Source organism: Mustela erminea, chromosome 18 (genome assembly GCF_009829155.1).
Source record: "Mustela erminea isolate mMusErm1 chromosome 18, mMusErm1.Pri, whole genome shotgun sequence".
Lineage (NCBI taxonomy): Eukaryota > Metazoa > Chordata > Mammalia > Carnivora > Mustelidae > Mustela > Mustela erminea.
This window is the reverse complement of record NC_045631.1, coordinates 59,797,424-59,821,447: the sequence shown is the minus strand read 5'-3', so window position 1 is coordinate 59,821,447 and position 24,024 is coordinate 59,797,424. Positions and strand designations below refer to the sequence as shown.

General features: G+C 51.7%; 1 protein-coding gene across 10 annotated transcripts in view; it reads right to left on the bottom strand.

Annotated features, from left to right (window-relative positions):
• Positions 1–24,024, bottom strand: part of RNF213 (ring finger protein 213) — a 108,271-nt gene that overhangs the window by 29,061 nt on the left and 55,186 nt on the right. For all 10 annotated transcript variants that reach the window (XM_032321986.1, XM_032321989.1, XM_032321984.1 and 7 more), the window contains 18 exons: positions 23,818–23,982; positions 21,947–23,102; positions 20,600–20,793; positions 20,022–20,177; positions 15,986–19,579; positions 14,293–14,429; positions 13,810–13,905; positions 12,652–12,770; positions 11,762–11,881; positions 11,105–11,250; positions 10,767–10,908; positions 10,537–10,675; positions 8,454–8,645; positions 7,321–7,466; positions 5,803–5,957; positions 3,731–3,949; positions 3,246–3,427; positions 2,495–2,615 (listed from right to left, as the gene is read on the bottom strand). In XM_032321986.1, coding sequence (XP_032177877.1) covers positions 2,495–2,615; positions 3,246–3,427; positions 3,731–3,949; positions 5,803–5,957; positions 7,321–7,466; positions 8,454–8,645; positions 10,537–10,675; positions 10,767–10,908; positions 11,105–11,250; positions 11,762–11,881; positions 12,652–12,770; positions 13,810–13,905; positions 14,293–14,429; positions 15,986–19,579; positions 20,022–20,177; positions 20,600–20,793; positions 21,947–23,102; positions 23,818–23,982 — 7,179 coding nt within the window. The remainder of the gene's footprint in view (positions 1–2,494; positions 2,616–3,245; positions 3,428–3,730; positions 3,950–5,802; positions 5,958–7,320; positions 7,467–8,453; positions 8,646–10,536; positions 10,676–10,766; positions 10,909–11,104; positions 11,251–11,761; positions 11,882–12,651; positions 12,771–13,809; positions 13,906–14,292; positions 14,430–15,985; positions 19,580–20,021; positions 20,178–20,599; positions 20,794–21,946; positions 23,103–23,817; positions 23,983–24,024) is intronic.

The following is a 24,024-nucleotide window of genomic DNA, read 5'->3' as shown; positions in this document are numbered from 1 at the left end:
GAATATGCTTGATGTCACTAATCCATGCACCTAAAGATGCTCAAAAAGATACATTTCATGTGACGTGTATCTTACCACAGTGAACAAAGAGCAGCAGTCTAGTGGTTGGATGGTTGTTGGTAAGGACCGGATGTTTCAGACTAGGAAGCCAATGGCTTTAAGATCAGCACACAACATCTGGTAAGACTGTCCCCTGTGACTCCGTGATAGGCAGGTCACAGGGCAAGAGAATCTATCTCCCTACCTACAACTGTCCATCTGTCCATCCATCTATCCATGCATTCACCCATCCTTTTGATCAGAAACAGAACACCCATCTTTCTGCAGCTTTTGCCAAAGTCCTGTGGGAGGCCCTGCTGGCTGCTGGCACAGGCTAACCAAGCAGTGGCTCTCAAAGACGGCCCCAGCGGAAGATGAGTTGGGACCCCAGGCCTTGCCCGGTTAACACTTCCTTCCTAGCTGGATGATGGGAGCCAGCCTTGCAGGCAATGCTTCCCCCTCTGGCCTCTTGTTGTGAACGGCCTCAAGGCTGGCTTCGGAGGGGACAAGGAGAGCATGAGGCCATAAAAATGAGAGTCTTCAGGTGTGAAAATGTGTGAGAGAAGACCTCTGGCTCTGATCATTCACACCCGGATCTGACTGGGAAGAAATAATCCAGAAACCCAGTAAGTCCTGGGGTGACGTCATTGCCCTATACACCTCCCCACATACCTAGTCTGCAAAAGCCTGCGCGCGTGTGTGCATACTGGTGTGCGGGGACCTGACAACTTCTCTATTGGCTCACCGGTCACCTGGCCATCAGGAGCCACACAGCACTGGCTGGAAGGTTGGAGCAAGCCCTGGGGCCTGTGGCCAGGGACTGGGCAGGGACCGGAGAGAGGCCACAGCTGGCCTCTGTGTGGGAAGAAGGGTATCATGAGTCCTTGTCTTTTTTTTGTTTTTTAAAGGTTTTATGTATTTGATAGAGAGAGACACAGTAAGAGAGGGAACACAAGCAGGAGGAGTGGAGAAGGATAATCAGGCCTCTTGCTGGGCAGGGAGCCCAGTGCAGGGCTAGAACCCAGGACCCTGGGATCATGACCTGAGCCTAAGGCAGACGCTTAACGACCGAGCCACCTAGGTGCCCAATTTTTTTTTTTTCTTCTTTTTTTTGGAAAGAAGGAGGAAGGAAGGGAGGTAAGCAAATCGAACTGGGTGCCCTGCTGCCGGTCAAGGCCTAGACACTTGGCAGAGTGAGGCTCTTGCCCTTTCCTCCGGGCATAACTCTGGGGCAATCAGGCTGTAGGCAGACCCTCCTGTGCCTGTGGCCTCTGCGCAGAGCTGAGACGGGAAGGGCTCTCCCTGAGCTTTGATCTGAGCTTCGTGGCTGGGCTGCATTTCTTTCCACAAGAGAAAGGTCTCAACTGGGCCATGGAAACTGTCTTTGGCCAAGTTGGTCAAATAGGCTAAGTTGGACCCCGGGTTGCAGAGCGCCAGCTTTTTCTAGAGTTCTTTCTCCACTTTTCTATCAAAAGAACCTCTAGGTCTACCTGATCCTATGACTACACGGCCCGAGGTGTCCCCGACCACCGCTCTGCAGCCAGGCGAGGCTATGACTGCGTTCAGGACGGTGAGCTATGACCCACCGTGGTGTGAACTTACTCTCACCTGTGCTCTCAAAAAGGGCCGTGTGTCATGTCCTGTAGTACACGACAGCAAGAAAAGCCTTCTCAGATGACAAGGGGACAAGTCAGAGGGGCGGGGGCACCTGACGGGGGCTTGCCACCACCCCGGACTGCTCACGCTCACAGGACCATATGAGAAACAGGCTTTCATTTTGTTCTGCCACTGATACTCTGGTCACCGAGGAGGAGACTGGCTCCTGGTGTCCATGTCAGCCTCCGTGGAGCGTGCCCCTAGACGTGAGAGCCTGGACAGCTACAACTGTTAGACGCATTTACGCAAGGCTCTGGGGGTAGCTGAGGCAGAGGCCATCGCTGGCTGAACGGCCATCGGTGCTGAGCGCATGGGCACGGGGCACTGAACTGGAGTCGCTAACTCTATGAAGGGTGTCAGGTGGCAGAAGCCCCAGGGTTTCCCGTTCCCTCCGTTCACCCACTGCTTGGAAGCCCAGAGCCCAGTGGCCAGGCTGAAAACCCGGCCTCGCGAAGGGGGCCAGACTGCTGGGCTGGGCAGGACTCAGGCCACTGGAGGCCGGGGCAGCGCCACCCCTCGGCCGTCCCAGCTTCCAGAGCATCTTTCCTGTCTCAGCCTGAGTCCCTTCCACTCCTGCTGGGGAACCGGACTGGCGCCCACAAGAGGCAGACATGAGCACACGACAGACATCGTGGTCAGAGTGATGAAATCACCCTCCTCTGCACTTCCAGGTACGACCCTCAGCCGGAAGCGAATGTACCACCTTGTGGATGAATGTCCGATGATGTCTTGGGGTCCTGCATCCTGGAAGGAGGCATGTGTGTGCTGCCAGCTGAGCGGACCCGGCCCGAGCACTCACCTTGTTCAGCAGGAAGACATAGTCAGTCACCAGTGCCTGCAGCTCAGGAATCTGGCTCTCGACCCCCAGCAGCACATGTTCCACGAAAAGAGCCACGGGGTAAATGCGGTTCCAGTGGGTTCTGTAAGAGACGGCTGTCACTCCCTGGGCTTGGACAACAGTATCTGAGATGCCCGGGGGGGGGGGCGATCCCAGAAAGGGGTGGGGTGAGCGCAGATGGGAGACTCAGAGAGGAGCCCTTTGCTGCATGCTCCCGACCCCCAGCCACCTCCATGTGCCCCACGCCCTCCCACAGATTCGCAGAGTAGAGGGGCCACAGGGGGCCACATCCTATCCACAGTCTGTGCCGTGTGAGCACTGCCTCTCTCTGGAAGGCCAGCACAGGACCTACCCTGCTGGGAAGCCTAGCCTAACTGCTTGCCCCTCTCCTCTGCCTGCTGGGCCCCGTTGTCCTGTCTGGGGCCCCTTCCCACTGCTCCCTTCTGCCAGCATTTCTCCAGTGAAGCCTCAAGCATCTGCTCCCCTTTCTGTCCTGCCTGCACCCCCAGAGCTCCCTGGATGTGTTCTCCCTCTCTGCGTCTCCAGCATCAGCCTGATGCCTGGCATGGAAGAAGGCTCAGCAGACGTGATGTGGTGGAAGTGACGAGAGGACCCCTTTTTGTGGCAAGAGAACCCCACGTGCCCAGGTCCCAGCCGGTTGCAGGCGAGCACATGGGGAAGGACTGGGTGGGGGCCGGGCTGCTGGTCTCACCTGACCTCCCTGATGACGCCTGTGGCCAGCCTCCCGCAGCTCCGCAGGTACCCGTCAGAGCCGAGGAGGTCCAGTGGCACGGACAGATTCTTCACCATCTGCAGCCACGCCTGGGGACTGGGCTGCAGGACATCCCTCGTCAGCAGCTCTGTGCAGGCCACTGCTGCCAGTGCATCCAGAGTCTGGGGGAACAGAGAACAAGCCCCTGACGCAGGAGCACCGCCACCCCTTGTCACTGCTCTAAGTGCTAAGTCCAGAGGTCCAGGCCGTGACCCCAGTGTGTTCTCCTGTTCTAGGCTTGGAGCCTCAACTTTTCTCGTCCTGGGACCTAGGAGGCAGGAGGCAGATGTGTTCCTCACATCTCTACCTTGCCTGGGCACACCGCGCAGAACACAGCTCCCGGGCGGCCCCAGAACACAACCCACCTGGTCCAGAAAGGCCAAGCCCTGACTCTGAGCACAAACTGTCCCCACGAGGGGCCATACCAGCTCATGTCCGTCCAATCTGACATTCCATGTGCCTTCAGTTGTGTTGTAAAATAGCACTTGTAGAATCTGGGGGAAGATAGTCAAGATCCTGGACAAGTTCTGCAGCCGGCCCCTGAAGCGCTGGTAAATGAGGTGCACCCATGGTAAGGAGACCTCGGCCTCTGGCCGCTCTGCTTGCTCTTGATTGACGCAGGACCCCAGTGCCATCTGCAAAACCTGGGATGAGAAACAAGCTTTTAGTGTACATTTGTCAAACGCAAAGAAAAGAAGTATTTTCACAGTGGAAAATTTGAACTGCTCAGAAATGACAAAAGAGAACTTTAAAAACCACACACAGTTATTGTCCCTGGGCACTTTTTGGTGTCACCTCTTCTGGGCAATTTATATCCAAATCCTGCTCCCGTTTTGTCTTCAAATCACAACCATGGTGCATTTCTGATTTCCCCCCACTTAATATCACATTATGCACATTTCTGTCATTAAACACACTGGAAGAAGACCGTTGTTGATGTGTGCCAATTACAATAAACAATGAGATGGGCGTAAGTGAATTTGCCTGACCGTTTATGATGGACAATTAAATTGTTTCTATTTTTTTCACTTTAAGAAGGATGGGCTCAGTTGTTAAGTGTCTGCCTTCAGCTCAGGTCATGATCCCAAAGTCCTGGGATCGAGTCCTGCTTCGGGCTCCCTGCTCAGCGGGAAGCCTGCTTCTCCCTCTCCTAGTCCCCCTGCATGTGCTCCCTATCTTGCTGTCTCTTTCTCTGTCAAATAAATAAATAAAATCTTTATTTATTTTTTTTTTAAAGAAAAGAACAAAGCTGGAAAGAACATTCCTATGGATAAAATGTACGTCTTCATCTGGTAACGCTTGTGGGACAAAAACACCAGTTCAGAGTTTACAGTTCCCGATCCATCCTCCAGGCTTTTCCGGAAGCACATGCTTGTTCTCAGCCCTGTCAGCAACAGAAGAGCATCTGGCCTTGTCACAAACCAGTCCCGCCACTTGGGCAAGCAAAAGCACTATCTAAAAGCCACTCACGTTCTATTGACTTACCAGTGAGGCTGGCCAGTATTTCTAATGTTTCTAGATCTCTGCATAATTATTCTGTTAATTCCTGGTTTATATAACTTTCATCAATTTTTTAAAATTAGGAGACCTTCTGGGGCTCCTGGGTGGCTCAGCCGATTAAGCATCTGACTCCTAATTCTGGCTCAGCTCGTGATCTCAGGGTTATGAGATCAAACCCTGTGTTGGGCTCCGCACTCAGGGGTGAGCCTGCTCAGAACTCTCTCCCTTTCCCTCAGACCCTCCCCGCAAGCTCCCACCCCTGCCACCCTAGAACTTCAGGATCATGACATGAGGCAAAGGCAGATACTTAACTGACTGAGCCACCCAGGTGCCCCACGGAGACATTCTTATTGATTCCTAAGGATATTTTATTTCACGTTATTTTTTTAAGTAGGCTGTATGCCTGGTTTGGAGCATAGTGTGGGGCCTGAACTCAGGACCCTGAGATCAAGAACTAAGCTGAGATCAAGAGTCAGACACTTAACCTACTGAGCCACCCAGGCCCCCACTTTTATTTCATATATTTAAGTAATCTGTACACCCAACATAGGGCTCAAACTCACAACCCTGAGATCAAGAGTTGCACATTCCACTGACTGAGCCAGCCGGATGCCCCAGGATTCCCAAGAATATTTAAATAACCCTTAATCATGCTGGTTGTAAATATGTTCTCCTCAAATTTGCCACTTTCATTTTTTATGTACTTAAGTTTGAAATCCTTCAGTTGTCAGAAGTATCATAACGTCTACTAAAATTTCCGTTACTATTATTGCCTATAATGGTCAGTTAAAAACACATAATTTTTTTTAAGAGAAACTCCACATTTAAAAACAAGGCGTTAAAGGGAAAATTGGAGGTGTTCTTCGTGCTAATGAACAGCCCGTGGTTTGGGGGTCCCGGGGTGGGTGCTGAGGGTCAAAGCACACTCCGCAGTGGAAGAACGGCTCACCCCTGTCGTGGGACACCATGACCGCCCCGCCCGAGACCCAGCACTCACCGCCAGTTCTTCCCGAGTGGACGCTCTCATTGTCAAGAGGAGGAAGTCCTTCATGTAGCACAGAAACAGTTCCCGCTGCTGCTCCGCACTGAGCTGAGCAAGAAACCTGCCCAGCGGGGTCTGCTGAAAGATTTCCACTAACTTCTTCGACGTTCCTGCGGAGGAGAGCCAAGAAGGGTCTGGAGGAAGAACGTGAGGTGTGGCTCTGGCCCTGCGTTCAGGAACTGCCGCGTCTCCTGGGGAAGGGCCGTGCTGCGAACAGCAGCGGCGCGTAAGGCTCTGCTGAACGCTGGCTCTCAGCAGTGGGGAGCAAGCGGCAGGATCTGAGGGTGCTTTCATTTTAGATGTTTTTAGACGTTTTAGATGTTTTCTCAGCGGAGTACCGGAAACAAAGGTTAGATTTGTCACTAACAGCCGAGCTAGCTCCAAGTGGATAAAACGACCGAAAGCAACCAGGCTCTATGGCCAGCATCATAATGTGCCTCAGGAACCTCAGGACCCAAGTGGGTCAGGAGTAAGTGGGCTGCTCTTCAGGGGCTGGGGTCACATGCTGCTGACACCAGAGAGATCTGCCTCTCGTGCAAGAGCGCTGGCCCCTAGGTCACATGCGATCACAGGAAAGCAGGGTCAGTTAGGACATGGCCTCGAAAAAAAGAAATACTCTTTCCTCAGGATAGAGTCTGCTTCCGTTTGCTCAGAGCAAGTGGCAGAATGTGTACCCAGATAAGTAACGTGTCAAGTATTTAAACCCCCCCCTTTTTTTTTCTATTTTCTAAAGATTTTTATTTATTGTCAAAGAGAAAAAGAGAGAGAGACAACAAAAGCAGGAAGAACGGAAGGCAGAGGGAGAAGGAGGCTCCCCACTGAGCAGAGAGCCCAACACAGGACTTGATCCCAGGACCCTGGGACCATGACCTGAGCCTAAGGCAGACGCTTATGACTAGCCACCCAGGTGTACTGACTTTTTTTTTTTTTTTAAAGGTTTTTATTTACGTATTTGAGAGAAAGAGAGAGAAAGACAATGAGCTATGGGGAGGAGCGGGCTGTGGTAGAGAGAGACCGAGAAAGAAGCAGACTCCCTGGTGAGAAGGAAATCTGGTGTGGGACTCGATCCCAAGACCCTGGTATCGTGATCTAAGCTGAGAGCAAATACTTAACTGACTGAGCCACCCAGGTGCCCCTTGACCAGTTTTTTTCAAAGGCAATACCATAAGTAAACTTTGAAAAGACCATCTCATGTATGAAAGATGACTTTTGCAAAATCATGCACTATCCCCAGATTTCCTGGGACACATGGCCAAGCTGCTCAGCCTGTGAGGGCAGAGCAAAGAGCCCTGTGGTTTAGGACACTGACCGCTCAGTTTGGAGGAGCTGATTCCACTCTGGTCGCTGATGCTGTTGGGAAAGGCTCAACTAGGGATATCTCCTGAGTGCTGGCACCCTAGTTATCCAGAAGGCTCCAAACGGGGATGACCCACTTATGACGGCGAGTCAGCACGTCCTGTTTCCCTGGCTCACCTTCGGCTCCAGTGATATACTGAGCCTGGACCCTCAGCTCCTCCAGATAGTCTTTGATTCTCCAGCTGAATGGGACGTCACTGGACACACCCTCAGGGGGGCTCATACTGTTCTGCACTGTGATGTAGGGTATCTCACTTTTAAACCTGAGTCGGGCAGAGGAGGACAAAGGACGGGGTCAGTGAGTAGTCGCTCAAAGCAGGAGACCCACACCGCTGCCAGTTCCTCTCCATTCTCGACGGCAGGTGCGCCTACAAGGCCTCAGAGGTAGCCTGCTGGTCCACTTCACAGCTCAGGGCTTCTGTTGCAGAGGAACCCAGGACATCCACAGATTACCTCTGCCTCACAGACAAACAGAAACGCACCAAGGCCAGGAAGAGTCAAGCAGGCTACCCAACGTCTGCTGTGCCTGACCTACCCTTGCCCTCCACCTATGCGTGGAGAACACGGCCTGTCCAAGGCGACCCTTTCCATCACGGTCCACAGCGTCTTGTTCTCTAAATAAGCGTTCCCACTGGAGATCCCAAACCCCAGTCACTCGTAGACTCTTTATTCGCCCCCAAATGGAATGGAAGCCCCCGAAATCCAAGAGGAAGTTCTTGGAAGGCCTGCTGAGAATGAGCTATGTAAACGCAGGCCCGGGGTGGGCCATGTGGGTCGTGCCGTGGAATGAGGGACAGGCAGAGCCGCACACATCAAACAGCTCTCCGAAGCGCAGCCTCACGGGTGTAGACAAAGCTGAAGCTGGAAATTCTATCTGTGCTGGGTGCTCTGGAAGCGAGGAAATTAGGAAGGGGAATGAAACCAGGATGTCTCAGAACTTTCCAGAACTCCCATTTGTTACTGCAAAACCATCACCCTCAGGCTGCAAAAGGAGGCCACATTTAAAATAAATGTGATTCAGAGGCGCCTGGCTGGTTCCATTGATGGACTGTGTGACTCTTGATCTTGGAGTTGTGAGTTCGAGCCCCACACTGTGTATAGAGAGTATGTAAAAATGAAATCTTAAAAAAAAATAAATGTGATTCCAAAATGGAAACTTATGCTTTGTCAATTGCTTGGAAGAACACATGAAGACTTTTCCCGCATTACGATTTTTTTCCCTTTCCACAAAATGAAACTCTCTTATTTACCGCGGATCATTTGTCACAAGAGGAATGTTCAGAAGCTTCATGTCCCGGAAAATAAACATCCAAAGATCTCTTGTCCACGAAGGAGAGTCTGGCCTGGTCAGTAGCTCCAGATTGCTGTCTCTGTCCAGGACGGAGACCATGCTCGCCAGGACAGGGGTCACCATACCTTGGACCCGCTTCCAGAGGGTCTGCCTGCAGTGCAGGGGAGAGGAGAGGTCATTCCAGCTCCGTGAGCACAGAGTGCTGCAGGAGTCATGCCTCCTTCGGACATTCGGTTCCTTCTAGGCCGGAACAACGCGTCTGGTCTCCTGATTCCATACTACGGCTAGAGCAGTAAATGCAGACTGCCATTGTCTGTAAGTACTCGAAGAAAAACTCAAAGATAGAAATGTCTAGGGTTGGAGGCAGGACCAGAATATACCTTAATTCTACATGGAATAAGTGGTCATCGGCTCCCTAAAAAGACCAAGTAGCAATTGTTGAACCCTGTCATAGAGCTAATTTCCCAGGGCATGTCGTCCAGGCTCTACAAGAAGAGGGACCATATGCATTTGGGGAAAAAAATAAATTTTACTCTAAAAAAAAAAAAAACAGTTATAGAGAGAATATAATAAAACACAAGGCAAAATAAATGTGTTCCAGGTCAAGGGAAACAGGAAAGTAGCTGTTTCTCTAGAAGGTAACTCTTGCTGATGGCTGAGTGTATCTATGTCCAGAGGGACACTTCTCCGCTTCTATGAACTTCTATGAACTACGCTGTCCTTCGCTGTTATCACAATGTTTATACACGATCACAAACTCTGTAACTCAGTGTAAGACATCTGTTACCGGCTCGTTCACATTGGGGAGACCAATTCAGCCCCATTTTGAAAAGAAGAAAGAAAGACGATTTCCTTCTTGAATTCACGAGCAAGAATTCACAAGCATCTACTGAGGAAACAAATCATGCTGATGATCAGAGAGCACTTGACTGAAGGGAAGCGTGTGCACAGCGGGGAAGGGTAGCAGGCCGCAGGGTGACAGCTCGAAGCTGGCTGTAGGGCACACAGGAAGGTGTCCCTGGACAGGCATGCAGACCTCGGACATCAGGAACAACCAGGACTGTTACACCTTGGATTTTAATCCCAAGAGGGCAAACGACACAGGTCCCGAGTATGTGGATGGTAAAGAGAGACGGGCGTAGAGATTGTGGGAGCGGGCTAGCAGGCTCTGGAGCCCGTCTGAAGGCAGACATAAGGGAGCTACAGGTGTGGTCCTGACCACTCCACGAAGGTGTGTTCGGAAAGCACTGGTGCCTGTTAAGAGCTGGGCCAAGCCCACCGCCACAGCCAACAGCAGAGCAATCAGAAGTGGGGCCACGTGTGCGCTGCTTGGAACAGCTGTCAAGCGTGTACCCAAAACACAGATTTCAAGGAGTATTAATGCGAAATTAAGTACTTAGTAGTACTGTAAGGAGTGAATGAGGGAAAGGATCTAGGTTCAAATGTGAGCTTCTACAATTCCTCACTCAGAAAGTGTAAGTAGGAAGGACACTAAGGGTAACTGAAGAAGAAAACTGAAGCAGAAGCCCCCGCCCACTGAAACGTTCTTGGGGGAACCCACAGCATCCCACCTCTCTCCACAACATGGGTTGTCTCACTTGGTCCTGAGAAGCGGTCAGGTTTTACAGAAAAAGGACCACGGCCACTGAATGAACACTCCCAGGTCGGATGCCTGGGATTATCACGTAACTTCAACCGAACCTCAGGCCTGGGGCGAGCATTTTCTGCCCTCCCTGCTATCACCACCTCTACAACCTCAAACAGCAGCTGCCTCCCTGGGCGGCCACCACGGCCAGTGTTTACATCCCGAGGGCAGGTGTTCTTGTTGTGAGGACAGAATGTAAGCGTGCGGAAAAGCAGAGAAGAGTCTAGCAAATCCAATGTACCACCACCCAGACCACCCTGCATCTTTCGGAGAAAACACATGACCACTCTGAACTGCTCGGAGCTCTAGGAAGAAGTGGGTGGCCAAGCCGATCACGGCCAGGGCGCTCCTGCCCCACCATCGCGTCACGGCTCCCGGATGCCCTTCGGCCCGATACCTGAATGTGCCTGCCTCCTGGAGAGCGTCCTGATTCAAGGCTTCCCTCGACACCCACTCCTTCGTGTTGAAGCAATTCCCTTCCTGCCCCTGCTGGAGGAGAGCGTGGAGGCGCGCCTTGCATGCCTGCAGGAAAGCAGCTGCGGAAGGGCAGAGGGGCCGTGTCCTGGGTGTGTCACACAGGCACTCCTGAGGGGGAGCCTGCCGGTGTGTGGCCCCAGGACCCTGTACCTTTCTCCACGTCATCCTCGTTCAACAGCTGGAGAAGAATCTCCACTCTCCGCATGCCGCGTGGGCAGCCCTCCTGCGGGTCCCTGAGCATGCCCACGGCACCCTGGATGCAGCTCTGCAGCAGGCTGCTGGTGTCCAGGATCTGCGTGCGGGCGGCGGGGATGGTAAGGTCTCCTGGCCCCACACCACCCCCATCCCCTGAGGGCCACGCGGGGGGACTCTGCCATGGGGAACCCTGCCCTGGTTGTGGGCCTCGACTCCAGAGGGGAGCAGAAGGAGGCTACCTGCGGGATAGCCTGGCCTTCTGGGAGGCCCAAGAACAAAGAGCCAGAACTTACCTCACTCCTGCCTCGCTTAGCACATGTGCCGCCCAGTGTCTCAGAGCCTTCTGTTTCCAAGCCTGCCTCTGCTGTCTCCCTTGACCCGGCAGCCTGGGTTTCCTCTGCCTCCTCCTGGCTGTCTCCAGCCCCGTATCTCGTCTCCGCTGCAAAAGCAGCATAGTGAAGCCGCTGGGGACGGGAGTGGCACACAGACTCTCCCCACAGGCCTCCCGGGCCCTCGCCCCACTGCAGGCCCCACAGGAGAGGCTGCGGAGCATACAGGCTGCCTCTAAGCAGCCCCGTCTGTGCGGTCCACCAGCGGCAACACTTGTTCCCATCCACGGTTCCCATCCGCATCCATAGCATAGCTGACATGTGGCCCCGGTGACCAGAGTGTGACACATGGCAGAGACTCCCCCCGCCCCCCACCCCCGGCTTCACAGCCTGCTGCGTCCATGAAGACCTGCTTTGCCATGTGGGACTCCTGACCAGTGCCTGGTCCTGGGAAGGAGCAGGTGTTGCCTGTGGACTTGTCCCCGCCAGGGACAGGCGCAATGGGCACAAGGGCACAGCCTGGCCCTCACGGGACAGCAGTGCAGCTCCCTGCACCTCTGCACCCCTGGCCACCTCTCCTGCTGTCCTACCTACATCCCCAAAGGCTTTTTGCCGACTTACACTCAGGGTTCTCTTCTGGCTTAAAGAGCTGGCTGATGGTCACATCCTGCAACTTAGTCACATCTGAAACCATGACTGTGGACTTCCGGAGATCGTCAATGTGCACAGACTGCCACAGTCCTGTGGGGGGTAAAAGCCATCTAGAGTCTCCCCATGCCTTTCCTAGTGTCCTCTTGTCAGCCACAAGCAGGGACACACCACGGGTCCTGACGTTTCAATACACTCTGCTCAATGATTTGTACCTGACGCCCAAAGCCTGGAACCCACACAGAAACCACCTGTCCCTGCATCTATGCCGATGACCAAAACATGAACACTGGTCCTAAGAATGAAGAGAACTGCCTTTTTGTAAAGGATAACTGAAGGTTCTTGAATATTGTCCATTTTGTATCATACTTGCTGCATCTCAGTTAGTGTGGGAAACTGGCAAGACTTGCTTCTCGTTCCCTAAGCCGTTATTTGTCAATTTCTTAAATGCCAATTTTCTTAACATTAGTTGGTTTAATCCTCAGAAGAATGAGGGAGACAGAAAGAGGTCTAAGATACTATTTCGCTCCCTCCAGAAACAGGCATAAAGTGGCAGTGCTTCTGAAACAGTGCCAGCTGGGAGGATCTTCTGGGTCGTCCGTGTTACGCAAGGCGAGGCCCCACAGAGGCTAAGCAAATGGCGATCTACCGATCTATGAGGGGCAGCCAGAGGCTGGGGCAGCAAGTCCAGACACAAGTGTTTCCTGCGGTAACCACTGGTAAGAAATCTCATCGAATCCAAAATGAGTATAGCTGAAACTAACATCAATGTTCTAATTCCAGACTTGTACACCATGGGACCAAACTAGGAAAAACTCAGACGTGACCTAAATAAGCATTTTCAGTAACATTTTTCATCCTACCTCCATGGAATCCCACGTAGGATGTTCCACTTCCCATCCGGGACAGTTTGGTGATAAAATAGACCAAGATGCGGTCCTTATTGTCTTGTAGCTTGTTGATTTCATTTATGGAAGAATACCTATTTCAAAACAAACAAAGACAAAACAACTCAAAAAACAAAACAAAGAACAAGCAAATAAACAAAACCAAAGTCGTGAAGTGGCTGAAGAGTGTCCTACTGTGGTCGCATTTGACCCTGTGTCTTTTTAGCTTTAAATTTTTTTTTAAGACTTTATTTATTTGACAGAGAGAGAGACTGACCATAAGCAGGGAGAGCAGCAGAGGAAGAGGGACTAGCAGGCTCCCCACCGAGCCCAGGGAGCCCGATGCAGGACTTGATCCCACAACCCCGAGGATCATGACCTGAGTGCAAGGCAGACACTTCGCCGACTGAGCCACCCAGGCGCCCTAGGTAAGTTTCCTAACCTCGTGCCCACTGCTTCCTCTCCTGAAAAGAGGGCAAGCTCTGTATCACCAGGAACATTTTCTTCCCCACTCCCGTGTCCCTCTGCTTTGAAGTGCCATGTCCCTATGGACCAGGAGTTGTGTCCTACAACCGTCGATGGGCCTGCTCTGAGGCTGCTCAGGGTGAGGTGGGCTGGGCTTTCTATCCTGAGATACAGGTTCTGTGAACCCACAAACATGCTATGGAATACGGCTTCCAAAGCCTTCAAAGGCCCAGAAATCACTTTCCCCTAACTAAAGTAGTAAGAGAACACAGTACCTGAGTTCTGATATACTAATACCATAAAAATGCCCAATAAATACAAACGGAAGCTTTTACATACTGATGGCTCTTGAACTTGCGGTATATTCAAGTGGCATTATTTAACTGTAATAACTACTGAGACATGCCTGCAGACAATGTGTTCCGAGGATAGTCTTTTATATCCGGCTAATAATCTATTATTTATACCTCTTGGCATTTTACCACTTTTGTCTTGTTTTAGTCTTTTCTCTAGCCCATATCTTTGGGGAATGAAAAGCGAGAGCCATTCTATTTTTGTTTCCTTGTGTATTCTAATACTATACTGTTTTCAAGGAAGAAACTCTTTAGGAACTCCTGAAGGAAATTTGGGCTTTCTGGGTAGTTTCTGAGAAAAACAACAAAAACTTACTTAGCTGAAGCGATGAGCTGAGCACTGCGGACTCCATCTTCGAAATCTGTTTGAATAATAAGGATTTTGCATCTGGCTGCGTTAGTTAAGCAGTTTCTGAAAGGAAAAAGAAATTGCCCGTCCTAAACAACGGGTGATAAAACTCCTGGGGTGATGGGAAATATGAAGGAATTTATTGGTGGGAGTCACTCAGGTGGGGTCCCCCTCTATGTGGACAGAGAAGCCAGTGGAGAGCGCATAAGTCCCAGTAAATGTTTCCCTAATGAGACAAAAGGCGCTGGCTTCTGAGAAGGATGCCTACGCAGAAGGCAGGACAGACAAAAGGGACACAGGGAGAACGGGACACCGTTCTTCTCCATCGCGTGTCCTCGGTGTTCGCTAACCAGGGCTGGCAATGGCGCTGGTGGCCCCTGCAGTCAGGCACGTGAAGCAGAAAGCCGTCGGAGCTGAGGGGAGGGACGGGGAGGGAAGGGGGAGCCTCACTGCACTTTTCCGAGGAATGAGCTCTCAGTATCAAACTGCTGCAGGAACAGGATCGTGGGCCTCAGAGCTCCGTCCGTCACTTCTGATTCCAAAATTTCACAGTCATGGCTGGTGAGCAGCCTGGAGAAAGTGGTGATCTGCAAAATCAGGAAATGCCAGTTATTGGCTAGAATTCAAGGGAGGCTGTGGGTTTGCTGGTTTAGAAACAGGAGGCTGCTGAGCAAATATCTATGGGCTCAGCATCACTGTGCAGTTGGTACACAGATAGAAAAGCATCCAAACCCAGAGGAGTTTTGAAAAATGCGGCAGTGGTGAGGCATACAGAACCTACGGGACCCAAGGGTAACGGAGCAAAGACTCAACCTATCACCAGGTGCCTTCAAATCTCCTTGGACTCCAGTGTCTCTTCCTGTTCGGCCCCTCCGAGAAGTTGGGAGGACCCCTTAGGGCTCAACACAAAGGCCATTCCTCCCACCCTAGTCTTCTGTATACTTCCGGATGGAGTGCAGCTAGCTGGGGCCCTTTCTGCCCCCAAGTTATGACCAATTCTCCTGTAACCCTGGATCACCATCCCCCAGTCCCCACCCAGAGCAAACCAAAACACTCCTTATGGGCATGCAGCTATCACAGCTCCGGAACCCCCAACTCCAGGCCGGCCCTGCCACTGAGCTTCTGATTCCCATGTCCACCTCCATGACAGACGAGTCTGCCTGAATCCCACAGAGGCAGCAGAGTCTGTCCCGAATGGAATTTACCACCAATATTTGTTGCTCATTCCTGGTTTGTAATTAACCAAACCTCCAGTCATCCAAGGAAGACGCAGGAAGTCTTCCTTGGATGACTTGGAAGTCCCTAGACCCCTTCGTCTTCCAGAGCCCCCAGATGGCATCAGTCAGTAGCTCTGCCAGTTCACGTGCTATCTCCCAGCTCCGTCCAGCAGCGGCTCTCTTTGAACTGGTTCAGCAGCCTCCCTACCTGTCCTTCCTGTGATAGTCTTTTATCAGGCCTTCTCCCTCTCCCAGGCAACCGGACACATCTCCATATGCATTCCTCTCTCTCTGCCCTCTCGACAGCAGACCCACCTCATCAGCACTTCGAAGAGGACCCTCCATGAAGGCTCTGCAGGGCCATGTCATCCCCCACTCTTGGCCCCTGCACCCTCAAGCTCCACACTACACAGCAGCCAGTTCCTGGTTTCCTGCACAGATGGCACTTCTTTCCTGCACCTTGACACCTTTGCTCCAGTAGGGACCTCTACCCATAACACTTCCTCAGCCGCATTTCACAGTTGGCTGGAGGGTCCTCTGACCTCATACCCTGATGTGCATTTCTCCATTCTGCCCCTACAGATAGCCCTGTGGTATGATGCCAACGGCACACGTTCATGAGTCTTACACTGTATGCGGACCAAAGCCAAGAACGGTGCTGAAGCATTCGCTTTGTTAGTTGAAGTGGGCACTGGACACAATGTTACACAGAGCTGGACACAGAGCTCTGCACAGAAACAGGCCCTCCAAACATGCTCTGACTGAATTTTTGTGAGCGTCTGGGTTTTTTTGCACTTAACGGAGAGAAACTAAAGTCCAAACACGTCAATTTATAAATCCTGTACACCGACTAGAAAAGAATCCTGAATTCTAGAAACTAGGGATGCAAGGCCTCAGAAAGAAAACAAAGATAAAATTATCATCACCTCTGTGAAGGTGACACGGTGCCCCAGATCCACTGTGCGAAGCTGGGCCTGAAGGAAGTCTGCAAAGCAGTTATGCTGCTGCCTGTGGTAGTATTCTCGAGACAGGGACTGTGCGGCGAACAGGCCCAGGGAGGTAGCTCCCAGCCGAATCACGGCGTCTGGCGTGGCACAACCCAGCAGAATCAATTTGGCCTCCTCAGACACCTTCTGGTACAGTTCATCAGTCAAAATCCTGGGCCCCAGCCTCTCGGTGACCTGGAGCACCACAGAGGCGCACGCGTCCGGGTGGTAGCCGATGAAGACTTCAGAAGGGCTGTACTTGTGTTCGGCTACAAATGGGTCCGGTTTCACATCTGCAAATCTCTCCACCCAGCTCTTGAGCTCCTCCACGATGTTTTTCTGCCATCTTTCCAAAACAGTGTTGATATCCAGATAGTGTTTCTCCAGCCGGTTAATGAGAGGGATGGGAAAATGTTTGTAGACAACGTCTTTCTCTTCAATGACTATCAAGCGGAAGTCTGGGTGAACCCGACATTTGACCCGATGGGTCCCCAGACCAAGGTCCACGTACTTCTGGCCTCCGAGGTAGACGTAGTACTGATTGAGTGCATCGTAGAGGCTCTCGTACAGGCTCTGCAGGTTGAGCAGCACCACCATCTTGCCTGTTTCCATGCAGATCTTTACTCGGTTGATATTTCTGCAGACCTGGGTGTACTCCTGGTCCCTCGGAAAGCTGGAACCAAAAATGATCTCTGGCTGCCGGTCCTCCTTGAAGAACGTCTGCTGCAGGACCTGCAGGGCCGCGTAGTTTCTGGTCAGCACAAGCAGGTAGCGGGACTCCGAGCCGTCTAGCTCCTTGCCCGACGCCTTCTGAAGGTCACTATACATGTTCTCCCGGATCAGCTGCATGGTGCTGACTTCTTCTGAGCACTTAGCCTCAGGCAAACTGGCTGTAAAAATGTCCAGAGCATGGATGTCATCTTTGCCACTGAAGTTCCGAAGGACAGCCTGCGCAATATCCCGCGGGGAGGGTGCATTATTAGAAGATTTTGCCTTGGCAAAGACCATTTTGATGAGGCTATAGTAGTCACGGAGCCCAAAGAATTCCTTGTCTTGCTTCTCACACACTGTTTCATAGGCTCTGGCAAAGGGTGCAAAGTAGCCTTGGACTCTTTGTTGAACGAGGGGCTCTGAGGAGCAAATCCCCTTGGCACTCTCTATGAGCTCTTTCTTGTTGGGACTGCCACGGGACACAAAAATACCCCGGTTCATCTTGGCAGGGTCCAGGGCCCAATTGGAGATGCCTATGAAGCCAACCTTTTTGTGGGGGGCAGGATCGTCTTCAATGCACCCATATTCCAACAGGGGGTGCAGAGTCTTCAAGGGCATTTTAGGTGAATCTTCTGCCAGTCCAACCTCATCCAACACCACCACAGAAACGTACTGCTGTAGGTCCTTTCCCTGCTGGAAGCGGGCACACTGCCTGAAGGTGCTTATGATGCCTTGAGGAGTAGAGTGTGGGCTGCACTGGAATGATACCAGATGGACCTGCTTCAGGTTCCGGAAGAGGTCCGAGTGAGCTGCCGGGCCTTGCATGGCATCTGCCACAATGGTCTTGGCAAGAGATTTGGAGCTGCCGGGCTTCCCCACCAGGAAGAGGGGAATCTTCAGCTCAATGCAGATAACCATCATGAAGACATTCTCCTTCAAAGCCAAGTTCCTAGCGATGGTTTTCCTTAAAGACACACCATTTAGAAAAAGACTCTGTGTTTGAGCGATCTCCTCCAGAACAATCTTGCTGTCATTATAAGGTTCTGGAAAGAGACTGCAAATGGCTCTCCAGTACGATTCCTTCTCTTCTAAAGAGGCATGATAGCACACCCCGAGGGCCAGCACCAGGGACCAGAGGACAGGATCTCTCTCCACGTCGGACTCTTGGGAAAAGGACTCCAGCTTTGACAGGAGCATCACACTGTGGTCGTAAAACCATCTGAACACTTTGACACAGCGCTCCACATCCCTGAGGCTGACAAAGCTGCACTCGTTCACTCTTGTCCTCATGAAGGCCTGAGAGGCAGAGAGCACTTCTGTGATCACGCGAGTCTCGCCTTCATCTAAGCTGATGGCCTCCACCAGCCTCTGCACAATCTGCAGGATGTAGAGCTTTTCGGCAGTGTTGTTCAGCTGTCCGAAATCCCACACCAGCGGGATCAGGCTAGGCGGCAGAGCGTGCACTCGGTACACCAGCTGCCTCAGGGGGATGGAGCCGAGCTTCTCCACCGTGTCCTCTGCACTGACCCTGTATCCCAAACCGGCTGACTCCAAGCGGCAGATCATCTCCTGTGAGTGCTTCCGGTAAGGGTTGCAGGCCGCTATGATATGCAGGCCCGAGTCTTTGGCTAGGGGCTGGCCGCCCACTGTACGATCACATAGGACTTCCTTGATACAGCTTATGGCTTCTGTCGTATTGGCTTCATCGAAGAACAAGATCGTGTCCAGCTGATGTTGGTCCTTATTGTACATAGCAAGTTTCTCTGCCTCCCGCACTTTGGAGTAGATCATCTCTGCAGTGGTTCCTCCGTGGACCTTGACCAGCTTCATGGTTTCAGCTTTGGTGCCCGCACGTCGCAGGTCACTGAGGAATTTAATGAGCCTGGTCTTCCCGCAGCCAGTCTCTCCCATGATGATGACAGGGATCCCACACCGGAACCGCATCTCGATGGCAAGGATCTTCAGCATATTGTCCATTGTGAGCTCATAGGTTTCATCAGGGTCCATGAGAAACTGGATCCCCAACACCAGGCAGAGCTTTGCAAGTTTCTCAAGTCTCGGAAGCTTATCAAAGTCAACATTGAAGGGCACCCTCTGAAGCAATAGCCCCCGGTACAGTTCCATCCCCATGACATCTTTCTTGATCACTCTCCCACTGGAGAGGTCGATGGCGTCAAGGCCGCCACTCCTATTGGGCTCAATGTGGAAGCCCATGAATGTCATGGATGTGTGGTCACCATTGAAGAACACGTACGGGTGAGGCTCTGACTCCCACCTCTTCCGGAGAGTGAAAGGGGCTAGGTCTTCTTCGGGCACCCCATCCATGGTGACTGTGTTCGTCCCAGGGCTCTGATCGGACGTATGAAGTGTCGGTGTGGCGAAATCTCTTGCCATGAAGATCATGAAGGTGACCACAAAGTTCTTGAAGCCTTGCAGTGTGTCTCCAATCAAGTGTGGGTTGCAGAAGAGGGAGGCCTCACAATCTCTGAGCTGATAATTCAGGAACCCAGCAAAGTTCCGTAGCTCTGCCCAGGATGGATTTATCAACCCGCAGTAAATCAGGAAATACTGGAGGCATTCCCCAGGAGTGCCTTCCACAGAGCCTTTCTGGTACTGAAACATGTCTAGGTTTTGTTTCTCATGGAACCGTTTCAAATACTGATAAGGCCTCTGGAAAGTCTCACTGCGGAATGCTTTCTGATCCATCCCTGGATCACTGTAGCTCTCTTCGGGATTCAGCTCCATGTTGATCACTTCTTTGGGAGGTCGGCAGGTGACTCTTGGGAAGATATCGAGAAAACTGAAGTGGGGGGTATGTGTACTCTAGAAAGGGGAGACACGAATAAAATGGTTATGACTACGTTTCCTAAAAAATCTGCATTTTAACCCTCCACGTGATCCACACTGGCTGTACACATGCAGTGTATAGAACCTTTCGGAGATCCCACTTTCCATAAAGTGGTTTCTGCAGACTCCTTTGTGCTCAGGCTACTGTCTATCACTGGGGCATCATGGGAGCTACCAGTTCCACAGTCAGGTCCTTATCACTTAGAGACAGACTGTGTGTGCCCAGCAGATGGATTTACTGGGTTCTGAGCACCTCTAGCGTTTACTCAGACAAACAGCATCAATCCCAAATCAAACTCTAATACTCCTAACTAGTAAGAGTATTTTTATTCCAGACATTATCAAAAAGTACTTGTAAAGTGGCTTCACTAAGGCAGAAGTGGTTTGTGCTGGCATAAAAAGGCTCTGTGGCACATACCCGTCTTGAAGGTGTCCTGGGCAGCGCTGGCGACCTTTCCAGGGTTTCAATGATGTACAAATGGCACGGGTTCCGATGCCATATTTTCCCATTTATATCCATTAAGTACCGTAGGATGAAGAGTTTGAAAATGAACGCCCAAAGCCCAGTCTGCACCTAGAGACAGAATCGCTTGGGTGTATAAGCACTCACTCAAAGGACAATGCAGTCTCCCAACCCTGAGGACCATTGTGCTCTGTCCTTGGACACAGCGACACTGACTATCATGTAGAAAGAAGAAATTTTTTTTTTTTTAAGATTTATTTATTTATTTGACAGAGTGAGAGAGATCACAAGTAGGCAGAGAGGCAGACAGAGATGGGGTGGGGGGGGAGCAGGCTCCCTGCTGAGCAGAGAGCCCAACGCAAGGTCCCAGGACCCTGAGATCATGACCTGAGCTGAAGGCAGAGGCTTTAACCCACTGAGCCACCCAGGTGCCCCGAAAGAGGAAATTCTTTATATAAGAAGCAGGAAGTGTGAGACATGGGGACTGAGTCTTTCCTGACACGGCCAATCAACTGAAATCCTGGGGCACTTACTGAAGAGGTCACGTCGAAGTGGAAGATCACAGGTCCTGTCTGGTGCTCAGCCTTCAGGAAAGGCAGGAGGGACTGCAGCACTTGGTTCTCATCTACCTCACGGTCGATTAGTCGGATCACTTTCAGGGGCACTTTTTTGCCTCCGAGCTGCATTTTCAATTTGCCATGTAATCTCCGGACATAGAGAGACTTTCCTGTAACATTAAAATATGGAAATTAGGGGGCTCCTGGGCTGCTCAGTGGGTTAAGCGTCTGGACTCTTGATTTCTGCTCAGGTGACAATCCCAGGGTCTTGGGATGGAGCCTCATATCAGGCTCCTCGGTCGGCACTGAGTCTGTTTGTCCCTCTCCCTCTGCTCCTCCCTCCATGCTCTCTCTCAAATAAACAAAATCATAAAACAATGAAATAAAATAAAATATGGAAATCAGGTGCCAGGGCTGTGGACCAGGAACAAGAGAATCCAGATTTATTACAAGTCATTTCTCTGTGCGAAATTCAGAACCGACACAATGTAACACCATGGTAAAGAATACACTTTGGAATCCTCAAATTTTCCTGCTGCTGCCTGCTCAAGATCCTTGGCATCCCCTGGAATGGATGGTGGCCATCTGAGTCAAAGGACAGTGCCTGTGTCACCCGTGTCTGGGGGAGGGGAGGCAAAGGTTTTCCGTGCAGAGAAGGTTGTGCTGTTAAGGGGATAAAGTCAAGAGAAGGGAAGTCAAGGGGCATCTATTTCTTCTCAAGACAAAGCAATCACACCTCTCTCTGCTCTCAAGATCCACATCAACCCTGAAGTGGCCAACAGAGTTTAAAAGAGAGGGAGCAGGGCGCCTGGGTGGCTCAGTGGGTTAAGCCTCTGACTTTGGCTCAGGTCATGACCTCAGGGTCCTGGGATCGAGCCCCGCATTGGGCTCTCTGCTCAGCAGGGAGCCTGCTTCCTCCTGTCTGTCTCTGCCTACTTGTGATCTCTGTCTGTCAAATAAATAAATAAATAAATAAATAAAATAAAAGAGAGGGAGCTTCAGAGAAGCCTGTTTAGAGGAAGGTGACTTGGCTCCCTGGACTCGCCTGAGCCTGAAACCCAGGGAGAAAGGGTGTCGCATTCCAGCATGGGCCCTGATTTACAGCTTCCAAGAATCAAAACCTCCCTGAGGCTCAGTTTCCTCCTATAGAGGGCTCCGCCTGAGTTGCCCCTGCTGGATAGGGAACGTCATCCTAAGGTACTTAATGGATATAAATGGGAAAATATGGCATCGGAACCCGTGCCATTTGTACATCATTGAACACTGAACATCAAATGGTCCCTGGGACCCAAGGGGCACATCCACCCCACGAACTGTCATTACCAACGCCCGCTCGCTTGGAGGCCACAATCCCCACACACATCCGGTCCCGGAACACATCGGCAGCTGATGGCAAGTGCCTGGGGACCTGGAAATGCCGAGCCAGGTAGGCCTGGATATCCTGGAGGGGCTTCTGAGGTGTGACAAGGACCTTGTACTGGCTGAAGGCCGAGGGCAGGTGGCAATGCTCCCGCTCAGAGTCACAGATCATCACCAGCTGGAAGTCATCCCGATGTGGCTGTGAGCACAGGGTCAGGAAAAGCGCCTCCACCTGGCAGGCCACCTCATAGCTCAGCAGGTCCACATACAGCAGGCTATAGACGCCCTGTCCCCGGGAGCCTGGAGTGAGGCAGCGGCGCAGGAGCAGGGCCACTTCCTCAAATGTGGTTCCCGGGGTGCAGAGCAGTACCTCATCAAAGGTGGGCAGTGTCTGATGCAGGGTGTGCATGTAGATGGCCAGTGCGGCCGACAGCACCTCAGAGTGGCCACAGACGATGAGGTTGGGCTGGCCGACGTGCAGGCCGTTGGGGAGGAACCGCGTCACGGCACGTCCACTCGTCCAGTCCAGGTGGGCCAGACAGCGGCCGAGGGTCTCCAGGTCCAGCGAGTGAGGCAGGAAGGCACTCATGCATGCCATGGACTGCTCCAGAACGGCCCTCAGCTTGCCCACCAGGCTGAACTCACGCAGGAGCATCCGCCGCAATTCCTCTACTACTGTCCTCTCGTGGTGCCTGGCAGCGTCTCCATTGGGCGCCTCGAGGGCCTTCGCAACATCTGTCGGGGTGCAGTCACTTTTGATGAAGGACAACATGGTGATAGCAGCATCGCTGGGCATCTGTCTCTTGAGCTCTGTGCTCAGGTACACCAGCTGCTCGGCGGTGTAGTAGTTGAGATAAAAGTACTTGGTCCGCTTCTCTGCCACGAAGCTCTTCCAGTGATTCAGGAAATGCTCCATCTCTCTGCTGACGGCCTCCAACAGCGTGGCCACCGGCCCACTGCCCCTGAGAGGGCTTATGGGCTCCAAGCAGAAATCCATTCGAATGGAGACACTGTGCTGTGGGGAGCAGTATACCTCGGCACCCCAGGCCCTGAACAGCATGTTGCCAGCACAGTAAAGGTCTATGAAGGCCTGGACAAGCCGCTGCACGTTGCAGAACACCTGTAGCACACGGAACCAGACAGGAGGCAGACATCACAGAGCATGTCAGGTCACACAATTGTCCAGAATGACCCAAACAGAAATATAACTTGAAGTACTTGGGTTCATGTCTTTCCACTGGTTCCCTATGTGGCCTTGAGCACACGGGGTAATCACAGTGGCCTTATTTCCTGATTAACATCATCAGCCTCCCACAGGACTCTCTGATAAGGCTAAAGGATGTCATCATAAAGTACAAGTGACCTTGAAAGAAAACACCGGTAACAAAGTCCAGAGCCGGTTATGTACAAAGATATTCCTTTATCAACATGGTTACTTTTAATTTCAATGAAGAATGACTAGCTAAATCTTTAAGTCTTTGCGTGTTCTTGCTGATTTCTAGAGTAAACGAAGGAAGAGGAGTCTCCTTCTAAGACCTATCCATGGAGTTATCTCCTCTATGATGTCGAGGATTAAGAAAAATTCGGTCTGTGCATCTTAGGAAGGGACTACCGACCAAAGGGCCCGTTGGAGCTCAGGCATTTCTTGGGGTCAGGAATTGGGGTGACTTCATTCTGCAGACATGCTGGCTCCCCGCTCCGTGGATTTAAAGCAGAGTGCTTCCTATCAACTAATCCAAAGTCAAACCCTTCTTTCTCTGGCTACTGGGCAGTGACAGTCCTCTGCCCAAACATGAGCTCATCTGGTTGGTGCCAACGTCATCACAAGTCCTCACCTTAGAAAATACCTCTACTTGAACGTTCCTGTGATCTTTCTTCCCAGACATCAGCATCAATTTATTCAAAAGCTCCTTGAGGTCTTCCAAAGAGTAGACTCGTACCTCCTCAGGGTCTCCATGGCTCTCGGGCAAAAGCAACTGTAGAACTGTATCTGGGGAGATCTACGGAACCGCGCATGCTTAGAGGTCACTTTTCTGGAAGAA